Source organism: Micromys minutus, assembly GCF_963924665.1.
Source record: "Micromys minutus genome assembly, chromosome: 4".
NCBI lineage: Eukaryota > Metazoa > Chordata > Mammalia > Rodentia > Muridae > Micromys > Micromys minutus.
The window spans coordinates 13,166,510-13,188,443 of NC_137973.1; the positions used below are offsets into that span (position 1 = coordinate 13,166,510).

The following is a 21,934-nucleotide window of genomic DNA, read 5'->3' on the forward strand; positions in this document are numbered from 1 at the left end:
TTAGAAACAAAAAGAACTATACAAAGAATTAATAAAACCAGGAGATGGTTCTTTGAAAAAAAATCAGCAAGATAGATATATGCCTATCAGACAAACCAGAGGCTACATGGACAATATCTAACTTAACAAAGTCAAAAACAAAAAGGAAAATATAATTATAGAAACAAAGGAAATTTTAAAAAAAATCAGATCCTACTACAAAAGTAAATACTTGAAAAAATTAAAATATCTGGATGAAGTGGACAAATTTCTAGTCAAATGACAGGTACAAAAGCTAAACCAGGATCAGATAAACAATCTAAACTGTCCCATAACCCCTAAAGAAATCAAAGCAGTCATCAAAAGTCTCCCAACAAACAAAGCCCAGGACCTGATAGATTTAGTGCATAATTGTATCAGACCTTCAAAGAAGACTTAGTTCCAATACACTTCAAACTATTTCACAAAATAAAAACAGAAGTAACACTACCCAATTTCTTCTATGATGCCACAATTATTCTTATAACTATACTACAGAAAGACCCAATCAAAAAAAGGGAACTTCATTCCAATCTCCTTAATGAACATTGATGCAAAAATACTCAATAAGACTCTTACAAACTGAATCCAAGAACACATCAAAATGATTATCCACCATGATCAAGTATGCTTAATCCCTGTGATGCAATGATGGCTCAATATACAGAAATCCATCAATGTAATCCACTATATAAAACTCAAAGAAGAAAAAAACATGTGATTATCTCATTAGATGCTGAGAAACCATTCCATAAAAATCAACACCCCTTCATGGTAAAAGTCTTAAAAAGCTCCATAACTAAATATAGTAAAAGCAATGAACAGCAAACCAGTAACCAACATCAAATTAAATGAAGAGAAATTTGAAGCAATCCCATTAAAATAAAAAGCTAGATAAGAAACCACGTTCTCCCTACTTATTCAATATAGTACTTGAAGACCTAGGCAGAGAAATTAGACAACAAAATGATGCCAAAGAAATACAAATTGGAAAATGTGATGGTTTGCATATGCTTTGCCCAGGGATTGGCACTATTACAAGGTGTGGCCTTGTTGGAAGAAGTTTGTCACTCTGGATGTAGGCTTAGAGACACTCCTCCTAGCTGCCTGAGGATTCTTATTCGGCTGTGGCTTCCTTTGGATGAAGATCTAGAACTCTCAGCTCCTCCTGCACCTTGCCTGCCTGGATGCTGCCATGCTCCTGCTGGACTGAACCTCTAAACCTGTAAGCCTACCCTAATTAAATGTTGTCTTATAAAACTTGCACTGGTCATGGTGTCTGTTCACAGCAATAAGACCCTAACTAAGACAAAAGGTAAGAAGTCAAAATATCACTATTTGCAGATAATATGATAGTATATTTAAGTGACCTCTAAAATTTCACCATGGAACTCCTAAATAACTTAAGTAAAGTGGTTAAATATAAAATTAACTTAAACAAATCAGTAGCCTTCCTCTACTCAAAGAATAAACAGGCTAAGAAAAAAAATAGGGAAAGGACAGCCTTCACAATAGTCACAATCAATAAAAAAATACATTGGTGTTACTCTAATCAAAGAAGTGAGAGTTCTGTAGGACAAGAACTTCAAGTCTCTGGTGAAAGAAATCAAGGAAGAGCATAGAAGATGAAACAATCTCCCATCCTTATTGATTGGCAGGATTGATATAGCAATATTGGCCATCTTGCCAAAAGCAATCTACAGATTCAATACAATCCTCATCACAGTTCCAACTCAGTTATTCATAGAGTTAAAAAAAGCAATTTGCAAATTCATTTGGAACAACAACAACAACAAAAACAGGATAGCAAATATATTCTCAACAATAAAATAAATACTAGGGGAATCAGGATCCTCAACCTCAAACTGTATTACAAAGGAATTGTGACTTAAAAAATTGTATGGTATTGGTACAGATACAGTCAGGTAGATCAATCAAATAGAATTGAAGAACCAGAAATGAACCCACAAACCTATGGTCACTTGATCTTTGACCAAGAAGCTAAAACCAGTCAGTGGACAAAAAAGACAGCATTCTCAACTAGTGGTGCTGGTTCGAATGGGGATCAGCATGTAGAAGAATCCAGATCAATCCATTCTTATCACCTTGTACAGAGCTCAAGTACAATTGGATCAAGGACCTTCAAATAAAACCTGATATATTGAAACTAATAGAATAGTAAGTGGGGATGTGCCTTGAACACATAAGCATAAGGGAAATTTTCCTGAACAGAAAACCCAATAGCCTTTGCTCTAAGATCAAGGATCAACAAATGGGTCCTCATAAAATTGCAAAGCTTCTGTAAGGCAAAGGACATTGTCAATAGGACAAAATAGTAACCAACAGAATGGGAAAAGATGTTAGCAATCCTACATCTGATGGAGGACTTATATCCAATGTATACAAAGAACTCAAGAATTTAGAATCCAGAGAATCAAATAACCCTATTAAAAATGGAGAACAGAACAAAACAAATAATTCTCAACTGAAGGATATTGAATGGCTGAGAATCACTTAAATGTTCAACATTCTTAGTCATCAGGGAAAGGCAAATCTAAATAACCCTGAGATTCCATCTCACACTAATCAGAATGACTAAGGTCAAAAACTCAGGTGATAGCAGATGCTGGCAAAGATGTGTGGAAAGAAAAACACTCCTCCATTGTTGGTGGGATTGCAAGCTGGTATGACTACTCTGGAAATCAGTCTGTCGTTTCCTCAGAAAATTGGACATAGTACTACCTGAGGACCCAGCTATACCACCCTGGGAATATACCCAAAAGATGCTCCAACATATAACAAGGACACATGCTCCACTATGTGCATAGCAGCCTGTTTATAATAACCGGAAGCTGGACAGAACCCATGTATCCTTCAACAAAGGAATGAATACAAAAAATACTTTACATTTGCACAATGGAATAATACTCAGCTATTAATACAAAAACTTAATGAAATTCTTAGGCAAGTGGATGGAAATAGAAAATATCATTTTGGGCAAGGTAATCCAATTACAAAAGACCACAAATGGTACGCACTCACTGATAAGTGGATAATAGCCTAAAAGCTTGGATTACGCACAGTACAATCCACAGACCACAAGAAGTTCAAGAATTTAGAAGAACAAAGAGGGGATGCTCCAGTCTTTCTTAGAGGGAGGAACAAAATATTCACAGGATGAAATACGCATACAAAGTTTGGAGCAGAGTCTGACCGAAAGGAGACTGTCCCACCCTGGGTTCCATCCAGTATACATTCACCAAACCCAGACAGTATTGTCGATGCCAAGAAGTGCATTCTGACAGGTACCTGATATAGCTTTCTCCTGAGAGGCTCTTCCAGAGTCTGAGAAATATAGAATAGAATGCTCTAAACCAACCATTGGACTGAGAATAAGGTCCCCAGTAGAGGAGTTAGAAACATAACAGAAGAAATTGAAGAGGTTTTCAACCTCACAAGAAGAACAACAATATCAACCTGAGCTCCCAGGGACTAAACCACCAACCAAAGAGTACACATGGAGAGACCCATGGCTCCAGCAATATATGTAGCAGAAAGATGGCTTATCAAACAAAAATGAGAGGAGAGGTCATTCGCCCTGTGAAGGCACAATACCCCTGTGTAGGGGAATGCCAGGGAGGGAAGATGGGAGGGAGTATGTGAGTGGATGAGCACTCTCATAGTGGCAGAGGGAGGAGGGATGGAACAGGGGGATTTCAGAGGGGAATTTGGGAAAAGGAGTAACATTTGAAATGTAAATAAAGAACATAACCAATTAAAAAATTTAAAAAAAAAGTAGATTGGAGATCCTTGGGACTCATTATTCAGAATTTTAGTACTAAATTTCCTGCAAGCCATAGAATATCTAAAAATGGTTATGTGTGGGAGACTGAAGAGATGTTCAGCAGGTAAGAGCTCATACTCCTCTTGTAGAGGACTAAATTTTAGTTTTCAGTTTCTATGTTAAACATTCACACTATCTCTTATTTCTCCCCTGTCCTTCACAGGCACCTGCACTCAAGTGTATAAACACACACACACACACACACACACACACACACACACACACACACACACACACACAATGTGTTTGAGACTTATTTCAGCCAAATCATCTACACAACCCCCCTAAGGTAATCCTCATATCTTTTAGTAAAGAATATGAGATACACAGAGGTGAGAAAACTGAAAGGTAACATGACTTGGGCTAAAGTACAAGAAATTTTTGTTACAATGCTAGGGCCAAAATTTATGTCAAGTAATTTTTTATTTATTAGTAGTCCTGGGAATTAAACCAGGTGCCTTAAGCATGCTGTCCATGCACTCTAATAGTGAGCTGTGTCCACCCTTAGATTTTCCTTTAATGCTTCACTGAGTAAATAGCAATATTGCCAGTGCAGCCTTTAATTGATAGCCTTTTTTCAGAGGTATTATCAGATGTTCACTACAATGAAGAAGGTAAGTTGTTGCCATATACTTTGCAGCTTGGGTAACATAAATACAGAGCACACTGGGAATCTTGGTTGCACAAGGATGTATCTATCTTTCAGGGCATATAGAATAAACCAGGCATTAACAAGGGACAACACAGCAAAGACCAACATTAGTAGCAGGAAAGAAAAATTAAGACAGAAAAGTCAACGGATAACATGGTTTGAAAATCATTGATGCTGGAGGTGGGACTAGAAAGAAGGCTCAGTAATTAAGAACATTTGCTCTTCTTCCTTAGGACTTGAGTTCTCTTCCCAGCAAACACTAAACAATTCACAACAATCTCTATCTTCATCTCCAGGGATTTAATATCCTCCTCTGGAACCTGAAGGCTACTACAGTCATGCAAACTACACACATATACATATAATTTTAAATAATGGATATTATATGAAAAACAAAATTATTGAGGGACTGATGGAAGAACCAACATTAAGGTAAGTCAGTGAAATTCATCTCAAGAATTAGCTCTAAGAAGATGCTGATATATGCCATGATCACGATATATTATGTTCCAACACAGTATTGTTTTTAACAAGTGCAAATGGGGCCTGAATATATGGCTCACTAAACTGTTTGGTGTATAATCATGGGGACATGATTTAGACCCCCAAGTCCATGGAAAATCTGGAGTTGCGGTTTGCTCTTGTAGCCCAAGTTCTGGTAAATATGGAAGCATCTCTTTGTCTTGTTGGCCACAGTATAGAGAAATCAGGTAGCTCCAGAATTAGTGAGAGGTCCTATCTCAATCAATCAATCAATCAATCAATCAATCAACCAATGTCACAAAATAATGTAAAACAAAACTAAAGGAGATATTTGACCTCAACCTCTCTCCTCCACATGCACACACATGTATAGTCATGTGAACACACACACACACACACACACACACACACACACACACACACACACACAAATTAAAATTAATTGAAAAAATGTGATGAACACAATAAACCCAATTTAGATAAATATACGATTTGTGTTTTCTTCTCCTTTGTTCCACTTCCCACCTGACTGCTAGGCTGCCTGCTGGCTGCCTTAGCCTGTCCAGATCTCTGACACTACCTTGCTCTCAAGTCAGGCTGTGTGGGGACTCCTCTCCATCTTCTTATCATTTGATCCCTTCTCACCTTTAGACTGTGGATCGCCTTTTAGCTCTCCGTTTCTCTCTTTTGTGTTTCAACTTCTCTTTCATTATTCTTCCTCCTAACTTTCTTTTCCTTCTATACTTATGATCTTTTTTCGTGTCTTTGTCACTTAGGTGAACTGCAGAAATGCTTGGTAGATTCTGATCACTGTTTTGACATCATGTATTCTCTTGCAAGGAAATTATAAATTTTCCTCTATAAGACTTACTTTATCAATTTGGGAAATAAAACTGGCCAAAGTTTTCCAGCTCCCTCTGCTTTGTTTTTTAGCATTTGTCCAGCAGGGGTATGTGTATCTTTATTTTATTTTTAATTGGATATTTTATTTATTTACATTTCAAGTTTATCCCCTGTCCAAGATCCCCCTCCAGAAACTCCCTATTCCATCTCCCTCCCTGATTCTATGAGGGTGCTCCCCCACCTATCCAGACACCCCTGCCTCCCCACCCTGGCATTTCCCTACACTGGGGCATCAAACCTTCACAGGACCAAGGACCTCTCCTCCCATTCATGCCCAACAAGGCCATTTTCTGCTACATATGTGGCTGGTGCAATGCATCCCTCTATTTGTACTCTTTGGATGCTGGTTTAGTCCCTGGGAGCTCTGGAGGGTCTGTTTGATTGATATTGTTGTTCCTCCTATGGAGTTGTAAACTCCTTCAGTTCCTTCAGTCCTTCCTCTAACTCCTTCATCAGGGTCTCTGTGCTCAATCCAATGGTTGGCTCTGAGCATCCTCCTCTGAATCTTTTTTTTTTAATTTTTTATTTATTTATTTATTTTTCAAATACATTTTAAAGGTTGTAATTAAGTGTTTGTGGGTACATATACATACATATATGTATATATGTAACAATAATATAGGAAAAGAGGCTATTAATTTGAAGGGATAGGAGAGAGACTAGGAGGGGCTGTAGGGAGGAAAGGGGATGTGATACAGTTTTATTTTAATTAAAATATATTCTTTTTTGTTGAACTTCACACAGTCTGTGAGTTGTTTCTGGGGTGTTCAGAGCTTTCTGGGGTTAATATCCCATTATCAGTGACTGTATATTATGTCTGTTCTTTTGTGACTGGGTTATCTCACTCAGGATGATATTCTCTAGATGCATCCATTTTCTTAAGAATTTTGTTAAGTCATTGTTTCTGATAGCTGTACTCCAATTGTGTAAATGTACCACAATCTTTGTATCCATTTCTTATAGAGTGATTATAGACTTGAAGTCAGATGGCTTGAACATGTATAGAGGTGTTGGCTAGACTACATCAATGTTTCGTGATACCTCATTATTATTACTGTAATTTTAACATTCATATCTCAACATTTGTGTTCCCATCTAAGATGTACCCATCTGGGGATTTAATTTTAGAAGCCTGTTTTGATAGCTTATCATAGAATCAGCTTTTCATACATTCATAAGCAATTCATTACTTTTTAAAGCAGAACCATGAAATTTAATGTACCTCAGTGTAGAGTCCTGGGGCCTGCTGGAATTAAACAAGATGGCTAGAGTAGCTTTCTTATATATGACTCACAAAGGAAAGGTCATTTAGCTAATTAGCAGTACTCCTTCTTTACAAACTTTATTTAGCATAAAATGGAGCAACATGTGCCTTGCCAATATGTTTAGAAAAACAATTCCTAAATGTAGATAAACCATGCTAAGAAAAAAATATATACTGCAATGAATTGTGACTGTAGTATATAAACTCTCAAATTAAAAATCTAGACATCTCTACTGACATTCAGGATATGGTCTGGGATAGGGATTTAAAGGCTTAAACTCAGAGCACTATGAAGAAAAAGTATGAGCCATATTACAAGGGAGATGTTTCTAATGGGAAGTCAGTTGCCCACACAGGACATTAGTAGAGTCCAAAATAACTGCCAACATCAAAAAAACCTCTCTTGCCACATTTTGTAAAACTAATAAGCCTATAAATTACATGTTAATGGACCTGTGGTCTCCTGGTAAAGCAGTGCATTATTTTTGAATGGGAAGTATGAGGAACAACTACTAAAGTAAGATAGACAAATTAATGCTCTTTCCACATAAATAAATAAAACGTAATGTTAAATTATATTTTGAATCAGTTATATGATTTTAAAAACCAGTACATGTAAATACACAAACAGTTGAGAGAAAAATACAGACATGTAGAGAATTTTATGTTTTATAAACCTCAATTTCTTAATATTTTTGCTACATATTTTAGGAAGAAATAATTATAAGTGAATAAGATGCATACATTATAATTATCTCTTTGGTTATAGTTTGGCATAGTCTCTGTTTATTTTCAGTTTTTAAAGTTCTATGAACCGGGCTTCTCCCTAGTATCCACAAACAAAAATGACTGTCTTTAGAGAGTTACATGTAAGACACTTACCTGCTGAGGTTTCCTGCATTCTTAAAGTTTGCAGGATCTGCTTCTGTGCTTTTCCTTTTGCACCTAGTTGCACCATTCCAAGAAGCACAGTGGTTCCAAGAGGTGAAAATATAACATTGTTCTTGTTGGATAAAGAAATAGCTTTATAAAGATCCACTGCAAATTCAGCATTGCTTTTATCCACAGCTCTTGAAGTCTGACTTCCAGAAAAAAAGAGGAGAAAACTCCACAATATGGTCTTATTCATCTTCCCTTCTGTGTATTAATTTAAAATAGGTCAGTTTTTCAAACAGACTTTATCATAGTAAACTTAACAGTAGAGTTACCATCTATTTTGTGTGTGTATGTGTGTGTGTGTGTGTGTGTGTGTGTGTGCATGCTAATAATACTAATGTCAAAATATAGCATAATATATATACCTTGAGGTTCCTCACACCAATAGTAAAGCTCTACTTCAGCACCAATTAGTGACAAGAACTTGTCTAACTTGCTTTATGATTCTTCTTCTCTCTATTTGCTTGGCTTATTTATTGGCACAGCTGTGACTCTGACTCAAGGGAAACTTGTGTTCAGTTTAGAAAGGTTTATAGACCAAGAGCAGCTGAACAGTTAAGCCAGTGCACCCTAAGTCAGTGGGCAGTCTGTCTATCCCAACCAGAGCTCTTCCATTACCTTATAAAGCTAAGAGCAAAATGTCCTGACTTTCACTTCACAGTTTTCCAAAGGAAAGAAAGCCAAATAAGGAGAAATGGAAGGGAAACAAAATGACAGTCAATGATAAACGGCAAAATAAAAACAGCGAATGAGAATTGTCAATCACTCAGACTAAACAATTCACAACTATTGGAAAAACAGCAATAGAAATCCATAGCCATTCACAAAACTGCCCCAGTCATCAACTGGCCATTACAGCAATTACAAGAAAGTCACCTATCTGATTATACTTTCAATGGAAACAGTTTTGAATGTTTCATAGAATAGTAATGTTGAGATCTCATAAATGTCAGTAATGCTAATTCTACTTTATAATAATAACTGTGAATTGGCTTCTCAGAACCGCCCTTTCAATGGAAACAAAACCTGAAGACTTCACAGTAGTGAGGTCAGCCTTGAGGACCTGAAACATTACTTTCCTAGAGTTAGATGCTGAGTTACTAAAAAACATTAAAAGGTATAAAGACAAAGAATAATCAAAGAGCCTTGAAAAGTAACCCATAAGGTTTTATTTTGATATTTCAGGTTTCTAATATAAGTAAAAAAGGACTATTTGAATAATCATAGAATTTTTTTAGAGAACATTTAAAATGTAAGTAAAAAAAATCCAATAAAATATAAAATCTAATAGCTGAGTAGTACTCCACTGTGCAAATATACCACAATTTTTGAATCCATTCATCTACTGAAGGACATCTGGGTTCTTTCCAGCTTCTGGCTATTATAAATAGGACTGCTATAAACATTGTGGTGCATGTGTCTTTACTGTATGTTGGAGCATCTGTGTGGTATATGCCCAGAAGTGGAATAACTGGGTCTTCAGATAGGACTATGTCCAATTTTATGAGGAACCACCAGACTGATTTCAAGAGTGGTTGTACCAGCTTACAACCTCACCAACAGTGGAGAAGTGTTCCTCTTTCTCCACATCCTCACCAGCATCTGCTGTCATCTGAGTTTTTGATCTTAGCCATTCTGACTGGTGTGAGATGGAATCTCAGGGTTGTTTTGATTTGCATTTTTCTGATGACTAGGGATGTCAAAGCAACTCACAGGCCATATGAAGCTCAAAAATAAACAAACAAACAAACAAAAAAGGCCAAAAAGTTAAAGCCTCAGTCCTTCTTAGAAAAAACGTAAGTGTATAGCACCCTTTCAGAGTACAGTATGCTTAGACCTTAAATAATTAATAATTCAAGATGTAAGAATATAGCCTTGTGGAAATTTTTGGTATTCAAAAATCATATTTAATGTATACACACCAAGAAAACTTTGACGGATTCCATGTTAGATTCTGTTCTACATGTACTTTATGCTTATGGTAACTAGTGAAATTTCAATACATACTATCAAACTTCTAAAAGAATCAAGTACTGACAAAAATATATTCATATAGTTTTATGCCAAAATGCTTTTAAAAATCTGTACATGCATTTTTCTTTTTAAAATAAAGTTGTAAGAAAAAAGAGAGACAAAAAATAAAATAAATAAATAAAATTTCAAAATATAATCCAAACCACCTAGTAGAAAATCATGTGTTAGTAAGACATGAATATAGATAAAAACCACCAATCATATGCTTTATTAAGGATTAAATCAATATACTATTTTGTAAAAATACAAAAGTAAAAAGAAATTTTGAGAAAAGTTTTACACATAAATTATTATCTACATACAATTCTCTGCTACATATACATTTATTTATACATATACACATATACATGTGCATATATATATTGACTTTGAACTTTTATGAATATATGTACTCATGAATATATATGCATATATATTCAATTTCTCAACATACATGTTTACAGGTATGTAAGTTATCAAAATGTTATCAATGTTTTTCAAACAAGTTGAAATTCATTAGATATATCTTTATGTATTTGGACAATGATGGAACAATAAATATTATTAGGAATGACAAAACTCTCCCTGGAAATAGAGTCTAGTCTTACAATAATACTTTACTGATAACTCTCATAAATAAAATTTACATCTGTGAGCAGTTATTTCTACTATAAATTGTCCAGGCAGTTATAAAATCAAACAAACATTTTTTTAAAAACTTTATTTACTTCATTTGGTTTCGAATATTATCTTACCCGGAAACGCAAAGTACTAAGAGATAAACAATATGATGGGTAGTTCTGTAAGAATTTAACCTTTCAACACTAAATAATTTTAAGAAGAATGAAAGTAATGTTTTATTTTTAAAAATAAACATCAAACTATTCTTACACCAAAGTTAATCAAATTGCCTCTTTTATGTTTTAATCAACATAGTCCGTGTTACTAAATATCTATTTTTAATTTTAAGGAACTTACCCACAATTAACTTCTGATAATTTACTCAAATGCTGTGACTAAAATGTACTTACTGGGAAGTTCTCTTATATGAAGCAGCTTATTGGTGAAGGCCAACTGTATTTACCTTAAGCACTGAATGATTGATTCTTTCAGAAGCGTAGCAGGTGTGCAGTGTCCTGTCATGTGATCAAGTTAAAGTGATGGAATATGATTGAAAGAGAAACACTAAGATAAATGGTTTAGTAACATTGTTATTATTTCATCTATGACTTCATTTCCTTTAAAACTATAAACTACTGGAAAATGCGACATATAACAAATATGCTGGACTCTAATAGGACATGAAGTCAGATTAAACATTCAAGCCATCATAAACACTTTAACGTGCTTATGAGGAAAAATACAAGCTGAAAAAAATCCACTCTACAATTGCCACAGTTCATCACTGTGCACTTTGCAAATATCAGAGACATTCCCTTTGTGAGACCCATTCTAATTGTGTGGTAAAAGAATAGATGATGAAGAAATATATTTGTATTTTACAAGAAAACCAGATAAAGTTTATTGATTTACCACATTACATATGTTAAAAAAAAAGACTATTAATCCTAGGTAGCTTGAAAAAAAAAACATTGAAGTTACTTACAGACAGTTTTACCATTCTACATAACTTTCTGTACAAACCACCCATCAATACAAAGAAGATGCATAATTCAATGGGTTTCATCTCATTTTTAAAGTTCAATTTAATCATCTCAGTGGCAGGAGGTATTAAACACATATATCATCCATATGGCCTCAGAAGAAACGGAAACTTTACTGGAGTTTCATTGAAGCAAATGTGACTATTAATCACCAAAGTATTTTTGTGAACCTTATAAGAAAGAAATAAAATTATTTATATGCATCTTAAAATGAATACCTTAAACCAATAGATCATCTAAAATATGTATCTCAGACTTGGACCTTGTTAATATTTTATTGCCATGATCCAGTGACAGACCTGAAGTGTTATGACCATGAGACATGAACATCTCCTATCAAGCTTGGTTTTACTTGTTTCAGCATTATAGATGAAATATACATTATATTTCATACTAACAAATATCTCCCCCACTGACCTATACCTTTGTCCAACAACCAGGATTTTATATTACGGTGGCATTCCCAAATGTTTCTTTTTAAAATGTTAGAGTTTCTTTCAGCATTATGTTTTCTAACTTTAAGTATTTTTCTATCTTTAATGAAGCCATAATTACTTTCCAGACTGGATCTGTTCAATACACGAAGCCTATCTTCCTAGTTCTTCTGCATACGATACAGATAAGAATGGTGAAGACATGCAGGGTTCTCCCCCTTGCGGTGACACCAGCAATCGTATATCCCTATCATTCTTAGCAACCGTATATCCCTAGCACTCTTAACAACCGTATATCCCTAGCACTCTTAGCAACCATATATCCCTAGCACTCTTAGCAACCTTATATCCCTAGCACTCTTAGCTACCACCTTGTATCTGTGCATTTCTCAGAATATAATGTGATTTATGCAAGAATCAGCCAGTACTTTCCCTTCTCTGTAAAGGTGTAAACAGCCACTCTGTCTCTTTTAGACCATTCAATGTGATTTTTCATCTGGAATCTTAAATTAGAACAGTTCAAACAAAAATATGCATTGTCCTCTTTCTTCTGCATTAAAAAGAAACAACTGTGAATTTTTGTTTATAATTTTAAGGTATGTTATTAAACACCAAAGTATTATTGTCAATAAAATATTACTGTGCACTACCTAAACACTTTCACAAATGTGTTTTTATAACTATATTTTGCCCCTAAAGGCTCAAAAGTAAAAAAATAACAATGAGACCTTAAATGCTTTTATAAACTTTTGCACTGTCAGTAGCAAGGAGTTACAGTTATAATATTAGCCCTTTTCTTAGTATTTTATCATCTATTTTTTCAAGTTAAAATATACTTAGTTCCAAACTTTAAATACACAAGGGAAAACATTTTCATCAATGACAAATTTAAAAGTTAAGTTTTCCACTTAAGCACAGATTAATTTCAGGCATCTTTCATCATGCCAGTATAGTCCATAATTTTTGAGTGATAAGAATATGTTCTAAAATGAAAAAAGTTACATAATAGCTAGAACAGATGTACATATTACAAACAGCTACTGAAATCAAAACACATTTTAATGTGACATGTTCCTTTCACTGTAGGATAATGGTTTTTAAATAATTGCATCTCAATGTTAATTTCAGGAACAGTTTACAATTCTTCGATCTATCAACATTTGACAGGAAAGACCCTGCTACTTGTTTAACACAATTAGATGCTGTGCAGGATGAAAGAATAGTGAGGAATAATAGCTAGGTGTCATCTCTATGCCCCTTTGTGTACATCTTGCCAAATTATTAGAAGTAGTTACATTAAAAGAGACTTTCAGAGCTTTAAAGTATCCATTGAATCCATCAAATGCACTTTGAGACTGCTCCTCATAATTCATTTTACAAAGTAGAGCATGAAGTACAGGAGAAATAGAATTACAGTCCTATAAACCATCTATCCAGAGCTCTGTCAATGTAATATCTGCACAGAGAAAGTCACTCTATATGGATCAGACTATATTATACTAACCTCTTGAAAAAGAGTTCATATAGGGGGTTAAAACATCCTTTGGGAGATGGAGGAGGGAGATTGAGATGAGGAACTGTCAGGGGGTAAAACTGAAGAGTGATAATGACTAGCCTGTACAAAAGATTAATGATAAGGATAATAAAAAGATGTGCCTAATTGAAATAATTTCTAAATTATACCTAAAAATTGCTACTCATAAATCTCAGCCTAATTAACCATCATATTATTTGCGAATATGCTTGAGAAAGCTGAGGAAAAGATGAGTCTTCACTGTATACAGGTAAACAAATTGTCTGGCCTCTGCCTTTTATACCTGGACTTTGAATAGTCATATGGACACATGTACTCATAAGTGGATAGAAGCATGTATGTGGAGAAAGGCTCCCCCACAAAGGATTTGGTATATCTTTTATGTCTCTTTTACATCTGAATAACCCCTTGCATTTCTGGGAATGTGTCTCTGGTTGCAGTCCACTGCACTATCATCAGCCTGTGGCTCAGAAATCATTCTTCTCAGTTGGAAATGATGGATTAACCAGTCAAGCATCCCATTCAGTGTGCTTTGTTTCTGCTTGAACACGTAAAAGAATCCTTTCTATCAAAGCAATATTTTAAGATTTAAAAAATTGGCAATTGAAATCTTTTCAAATTTACATAAATGTGCCTGTAGAGTACAGCGTCTTACTACCCCATGTCCTCCTTTCAGTTTCTCAAATAGTTACTGTTTGCCACACTTGCTTCCATATAGATCCTTGGACAATAAAAGACAGATAAATAGGCACACAGACAGACAGATAGACCATAAATAAATGGTAAATATAAGTACATACATGCATACAAGAAGTGTGTATGTACTTTGTATAAACATATAATATTTTTGAATGAGTAGAGGGAAAACTGCAGCTTTGTATTACATAGAAAGATTCCATTGCATATGAGCTATTTTCTGTAAAGAATATATTACACACACACACACACACACACACACACACACAGACCATTGCCATATATGTTCGCAATTAAATGAGAAGGCAAAGCCATATACATAAGAGTTATACTATCTGACTCATTATTCCCATAAACACAAATAGAAAATAATTCAGTCCTCAGCAAGCATCTTCCCATTCCTATGCCAAAATGTTTGCTCTAATGAAGCTTGCAAATCTATTATTAAAGCCCATATCATTAAACATAACCTGTGAAGTAGTAAAAAGAACCACAACTCACAAATGCCTTAATCTTAAAAGGAAAACAGATCAGAATTATAATCCAAACATTGCCATTTCATTACTAGGCAATCTCATAATGGAACAGTTTGTCACATTTCAACATTAAAAGAGATAAATTTTAAAAGAATGCATATGAGATTAAAATAGATTGAATGCTTTATTTGAAAACCCAAAGTATCCATGATATATTAATAATTTACTAATGTGTTATTGCAAGAGTTTTAAAGTCTAACTAGTTTAAAGGCCTCTTTAAAATATGAACATATACATATAAACTGAACCCATGGAAATGAAGTTATTAATTCTTTATGAAGGACACAACAAAAACCAACACAATAATATTGGTCTCCTGGAAGATGATGTATATAAAGTAATGTTTGCACAAGGGGAATCAGGAAGTTTCAGAACTAAATGGTGCCTAGTAGGCTCTTTAGGACAGTGTTGCTTTTACAAAGGATTAGGCACTTTGCTTTCTTTCCAAGGCTGTTACCTGCTTGGGTTTGTTATGCCACCCAGCTTTTGTCTTAGTCTGGGTTTCTATTCCAGCACAAAACATCATGACCAAGAAGCAAGTTAGGGAGGAAAGGATTTATTTAACTTACACTTCCACATTGCTGTTCATCACCAAAGAACATCAGGACTGGAACTCACACAGGGTAGGAACCTGGAGGCAGGAGCTTATTCCAAAGCTATGGAGGGGTGTTGCTTACTGGATTGCTTCCTCTGGTTTGCTCAGCCTGCTTTCTTATAAAACCCAAGACTACCAGCCCAGGGATGGCACCACCCACAATGGACCCTCCTTCCATTGATCATCACTTGAGAAAAGGCCTTACACACGGATCTCAAGGAGGCACTTCCACAAGGGATGTTCCTTACTCTGTAATAACTCCAGTTTGTGTCAAGTTGACAAACAAAACCAGCCAGTACAACTTTCAAGTACGGAATCTTATCACTCTCACCAAATTCCACCAAAAGCATAAAATAGCACAAATCTAAAATGACTACTAGGAAATAACAATTTTTCTGGTTTGACTACCACATATTAGATAGGTGTGTTGAAATATTAACCACACTACATATACATCAATTTGTGCAATGAGTACATGTTAATTAAAATACTTGAAAATATTTAATGAATTGTAAATGCTAATATTTATTTATAGATATTCATTTTAGCGTGTATCAAATTTAAGTACTATATGTCATAAATAGGTACATCTAAAATAAAAATGTATATTTTAAAAAGAATAAAATATGCTGCTATTTTAAGTATCTAATTATCGGTATCAAAATTGTTGTGGTAAACCAAATTGTAAAGAGAGGGAGCATTAAAATAGACAATTTTAATGAATTTTTAACAATTGGTTAGTCTTTTACATATTTTAATGACAATTTTATAATAAATACATTATAAATGACTGTCTACAGGGGAGTTATAGGGACAACTGGGTAATATACTTTCTTCTGAAATAGAAACTGCCAATTGGTACTGCTCTTCTTTAGAGCAATCTTTGTTATGTTCTTCTTGGATTGGACAAGGGTAGGAAGTATGAGTGCACAAAACACAACTGCAGAATCTGAAGTCAGAGTTTCTTGAAGTTCATACTTAGAGGAACAGGGAGAATGGGAGCCCAGGTTCATCTCTGCATCCTTGGGCATGCTCTATAGCACAGCAGCGTGTTTGTTATTTCCTCATAATAGCTTTTTGTTTCGCTTTATCTTTGTTTCATCATTGGTTTCTTGACACAGTGCCTTGGCTTGGCTTTCACGATAGAGAAGTTCTTTGGGGAATAGGCTTTTCTCATCAAATACAGCTTTCAAAGCTACAAAATGATGAAGAAAATGACATGAAAATTACATTTATTAAGAAATCCAATTAAATGAAAGGGCACAGAGAAACCTCTCAAGTTCTTTCTTCTTCCCTTCATTCATTCTTTGTCCAAATATTGATGTTTCTAAAACCAAGAATGCACTGGGGAGATGCTTTTGCTAACTTTCTATTGTTTGTTTTATTGCACTTGAAAGGACCAGCTCTCCCTCAAACACACACACACACACACACACACACACTCACACACACACACACACACACACACATACCTTGTACACTCACAGATGGACACATACAACCCCCCATACACAGCTTGTATGAATACATACATACACATATTGTACACACACATATGCACACATAAACACAGAAATCACCCCACACACAGCTTATACACACACACACACACACACACACACACACATATGCCTTCCTACAACCGCCCCCCAAAGCTTGTACTACTCCTTTAAGTGCATGATGACAGAGATTGGTGATCTAAAGGTGAGGACTAAATAAGCCGATGTTTTCTGTTTTTGTTTTTTAATCTACTTAACAGCTATCAAGGGCTTGTTTAAAAAGCCCAGAACAAATTATTCTGTATTGAAATAAGACAATTAAAATAATCAACACGCAGTTTGGCTGTGTGAATGACTAAACACATACATCTGTAATCACATCCTTACAAAACAGTGCAATATGCAGGGATCATCTGCAGCTTCAAAAAAAAAAAAAAAAAAAAAAAAAGGAAGAGAAAATTATTCCTATGGCTGGTGATACAGCAGAAGTGAGAGGAAATTGGAGCACATGTTCTACAAAATAATTTTGGCCTCTTGTATAACTCTCTCATTCTACACGTGCATACTGGAAGTTTATCATACAAATGGTTTGTACTAAGGTTATGGGACACAAACACGGCTTTTCTTTGAAGTGATTAAAAGCAGAAGCTTTACTCATGGTCATTAGGGCATAAATATAATGAACAATAAAATAAGGTGATAATTGGAAACAGAGAACACAAGTTGTGAATAAGTAAACAAAGACTTGTAAGAGGATTTAAAAACTTAGGTAAAGCCAAACAAATAGCCCGAAGCTGGAAAGAGCCCAGATGTCCTTCAACAGAGGAATGGATAAAAAAGTGTGGTACATTTACACAATGGATTACTAATTAGCGATTTAAAACAATGATGTCATGAAATTCCTATGAACATGGATGGAACTTGAAGCTATCATCCTGAGTGAGGTAACCCAGTCACAAAAGAACACTCATGGCATGTACTCACTGATAAGCAGTTACTAGCCTCAAAAGCTCAGAATACCCAAGAAACAGTTCATAAAGCTTACGAAACTCAAAGTGAAGGAAGGCAGAAGGTGGATGCCTCAGTTCTCCTTACAATGGAGAACAAACCATGAATGGGAGCAAATACAGGGAAAAATGGAGGAGAGATATGGAGAAAAGATCATTCAGAGACTGCCTCCCCTGGGGACCCCCCCATATGCAGCCACTAAACCAAATCACTATTGCTGATGCCAAGTAGTGCTTACTGACAGTAACCTGATATGAATGCTTCCTCAGAGGCTCTGCCAGAGTCCTACTGATACAGAGAAGGATGCTTGCAGCTAACCCATCAGACTGAACATGGGGATCCCAGTGAAGGATCTAGTGAAAGAACTGAAGGAGCTGAAAGGGTCTGCAACGTCATAGGAAGAACAAAATTATCAACTAACCAAACCCACAGCTCCCAGAGACTAAAACACCAACCAATGAGTTTGCATGGAGAGACTCATGGCTCCAGTTGCATATGTAACAGAGGATGGCAGTGTCTGGTATCAGTGGGAGGAGAGGTTTTTGGTCCAGTGAAGGATTGTTTTCCCAGTGTAGGGGAATCCTGAGGTAGAAGAGGGAGGTTGGGAGAGGGAGCACCTTTTTGGAGGCAATGGGAGAGAGAAGAGGAATAAGATTGGTGGAAAGGGGATAACACCTGAATTGTAAATACAGAGAATATCCAATAAGAAAAGAAAAAGTTTAAAAAAAAATACATGGTAAATAGTATAAAAAAACACAAAATGAAAAAGAAAACCCACTCCTTACTAGTCATACAAACATGGCTATAAGATTAAAATCTTTCTTTCTACATCTTTTAAATTAGATAGCAACAAGAAAAACGAGGGAAAATTATTCCGGCGAACCAAGGCCATTGTCATAGAAACAGAAGGTCGGTGCAACCTGCAGTCTACAAAGTATAAAGAATGCAGCCAAAGAGCTGAGAGCTGAGACTGCAAAAGTTACAGGCGAAGAAAATGTCACAATGTGGAGTCTAAGAAGGCAGCAGCAGCAGGAAAAAAAAGTCACTCATTAGGGAAGGGAGAGAAACTTTGTTCATGATCAAATGGAAGCAGGACTGCAAGAGAAGACAGCAGTAAGAAAACATATGCAATTTACTGAGATTGCTTCAGATTCTAAAAGAATATTTAGCTTTGCTCTAGTTAATTTCTGCATGTAAGAACAGACACATGCACATGTGGCCAGACTGGAGCTTCCAGTTAGTTTCTGGGAAATTATTTTCAGTTTCAAGTACTAATTCCTACCTTCTCTAGGTAAATCAAGCAAATCTGACTTATTCATTGGAGTCACAAAAGCGTACTCTAGGTTTTCTAAGAGAAGGGTAAAACATTTCTCCTCAGCATCCATCTTGCCTGAGGACTAAGCTCTAAATATTTTGTAGCTGCCTTGGGTACCCACACTGCCTTAAACTACATCCTACTCAATATAGAGCCATGAGGGCTCTAGTTCCCCGATTCAGTTCAAACTAGTATATGTGTCACGATCTGATTCTTTACCACAAAATGGTGGCAAGTGATTATGAAGAGACAGGCGAATGTGTCATGCTCCCTGTGGCTTGTGGTTCATTTCTGTTGAATAATCCTAGGAAAGAAAGTTTGTGTTCATCAAATACACAGCTTATCTTAAAGCAGTAAGTTTCCCTCATAACATTTACTTCGGAACCTGAAATACTCTCTTCAAAGTTACACAAGTTAAAATATTTTTTATTGTTTATTTTATTTATTTGCATTTCATATGTTATCCCACTTCCCACTTTGTCCACCAGCCCCCTGTTCCCTTCTTCCTTCTGCCTCTATGACAGTGCTTGCCTACCTGCACACACACTCCTGCCTCAGTGGCTTACCAGTCCCCTATCCTGGGACATCAAGTCTCACAGGACCAAGGGGCCCCTCTCCCAGTGATGGCAGATACCTTAACATCTTAGAGAACAGAACAATTCATTCAACTGTTAGTAAGAGGCATTATTGTTCCATTGATCACATAGATCTTTGAAGCATCTGAAAGCTTTCCCTTAGACCCTCAAAGAATTAACTCCCTTCTCAGTGACCCCCAGAATCCTTTGTTCTACCTCTGAGAGAGATCAAGTTTGCTTACTTCATAATGCTTTATACTTCTGTGGATAGCTCTTAGACTATTCTGTCTTGATATCTGTGGATTCCATCTCCTAGAATTTGTTTGATAGGCCAGAGATTTGTGCTGTTGCTTTTCCAGTCAAGCCTCTTCTGGGTGCCTCAGGTACTGCTTTGGATCAGAATGAGGATATATCCATCAAATGGATAAACTGGGTACTACATGTGGAGGTATATTAATTGCTTTATTTTTCTGCATAGCACGTGTTATTACACATGCTTAGATTCTATATGGTTTATTTAATTACCATGTTAGTTTCTTATTGTTGTGAAAATACTAAGAGAAAACTTTAAGCAAGAGATCATTAATTTTGGCTCATGGACTCCTTCGATCCTGGGCCTGTTGGGAGGTACCATGGAGCATGTGGCCATTTAATGGTTACCTCACATTAAAAGAGCAGAGAGGAAGGGAACAGGAAAAAGGGAAAACTCTCAAAGATATTGTCCCTGTGTCCAACTTCCTCACTCCCCATTCAAGTTCTACCACCTCTCCCAAGTAGCTGTAATACCTGAGGACCAGACATTCAAAACAAGAAACACACTTCCTACTCTAGTCACAGAACTTGTTTACTGTTAAATTCAATGGAGTAAAACCCTTGATTGACTTTCCAACACCTTATAACCTAGCACCCAGTATTATCTTTGGTTAATGGAAAGAGATCAATTATTATACAAACACACACACACACACACACACACACACACACACACACACTTGCTTGAACTAATAAGTAACATGGTGCTGCTCACTCATATTCTGAGATCCTTACATTGTAGAAATTGGAGCTCAGAAATAATGATAAAAGTGTAGTTGTTCATGGTATACATAATCATATGTTCATGTGTTTAACCATAACATCTGCACTGAAAAAAATCAAAATCTATGGCCTGCTGAGGTGGCTTAGTAGGTAAAGGCACTTGACAACAAGCAGAATAGCCTAAGTCTGACCACTGGAATCTGTCTAATAGAAGAAAACAACAAATTACAAGTTGTCTTCTAACCTTTATTTTTCATGGTATACACGTACTCTCTCTATCTCTGATTGTCTCTCTGTCTCTATCACACATACATACACACAGAGAAAAGAAGACAGGAGAGAAACAAGAAAACATGGAATAAAAATAAAAATAAAAATTGGTGTGTCTATGGACTGAAGAAATGGTTTAGTACTTATGAGCTCTTGCTGCTTTATCCTAGGGCCTGAATTCCATTCACAGCACCCATTATCTACAGCCTGTAACTGCTTGGCCCACCAGGTCCCAAAAATTCAGTGCCCCCTTCTGCCTTCTTAAAGCTCCGATGAAGAAAGTCACATCCATATGCATAAGAATAAATCTCAAAATAAAAGTTATCCAAAGCAGACTCATGACTTCATTTCATAGTTGGCTGCCTGACAACCATTTTTATAATGAAAACCACAATGTACTTTTAAAGTGATAAAAGTAAAGGATGTGCTACTTATAAAGTACTGACAAACATCTTCACTAGAATAACATGACGACCTGACTTATAGATGACAAAGGTGGTTTATCTTCTGACCTCTAGCCTTTTTCCCCACTGATTGACAATTTCCTCAGACCATCGACAATAGAAACATTCTCAAAGATTACCTAAAACGTGGAAGATGCTCTGTAAACAGCACAGAACAAGAAGCTGTGGATAATCTGTGGATGCTCAGGTTTCTGAA

General features: G+C 35.8%; 2 protein-coding genes across 2 annotated transcripts in view; both read right to left on the reverse strand.

The window, feature by feature from the left end:
- SERPINI2 (serpin family I member 2) overlaps positions 1–8,293 on the reverse strand; it is a gene marked incomplete at both ends in the record, with an annotated part of 32,886 nt that extends 24,593 nt beyond the window's left edge. Inside the window, one exon of the mRNA XM_080916354.1 lies at positions 8,047–8,293. Coding sequence (XP_080772480.1) covers positions 8,047–8,293 — 247 coding nt within the window. The remainder of the gene's footprint in view (positions 1–8,046) is intronic.
- An 8,343-nt stretch (positions 8,294–16,636) lies between these two features.
- The window catches only part of WDR49 (WD repeat domain 49), a gene marked incomplete at both ends in the record, with an annotated part of 205,975 nt that continues 200,677 nt past the window's right edge, over positions 16,637–21,934 (reverse strand). Inside the window, one exon of the mRNA XM_080915350.1 lies at positions 16,637–16,767. Coding sequence (XP_080771476.1) covers positions 16,637–16,767 — 131 coding nt within the window. The remainder of the gene's footprint in view (positions 16,768–21,934) is intronic.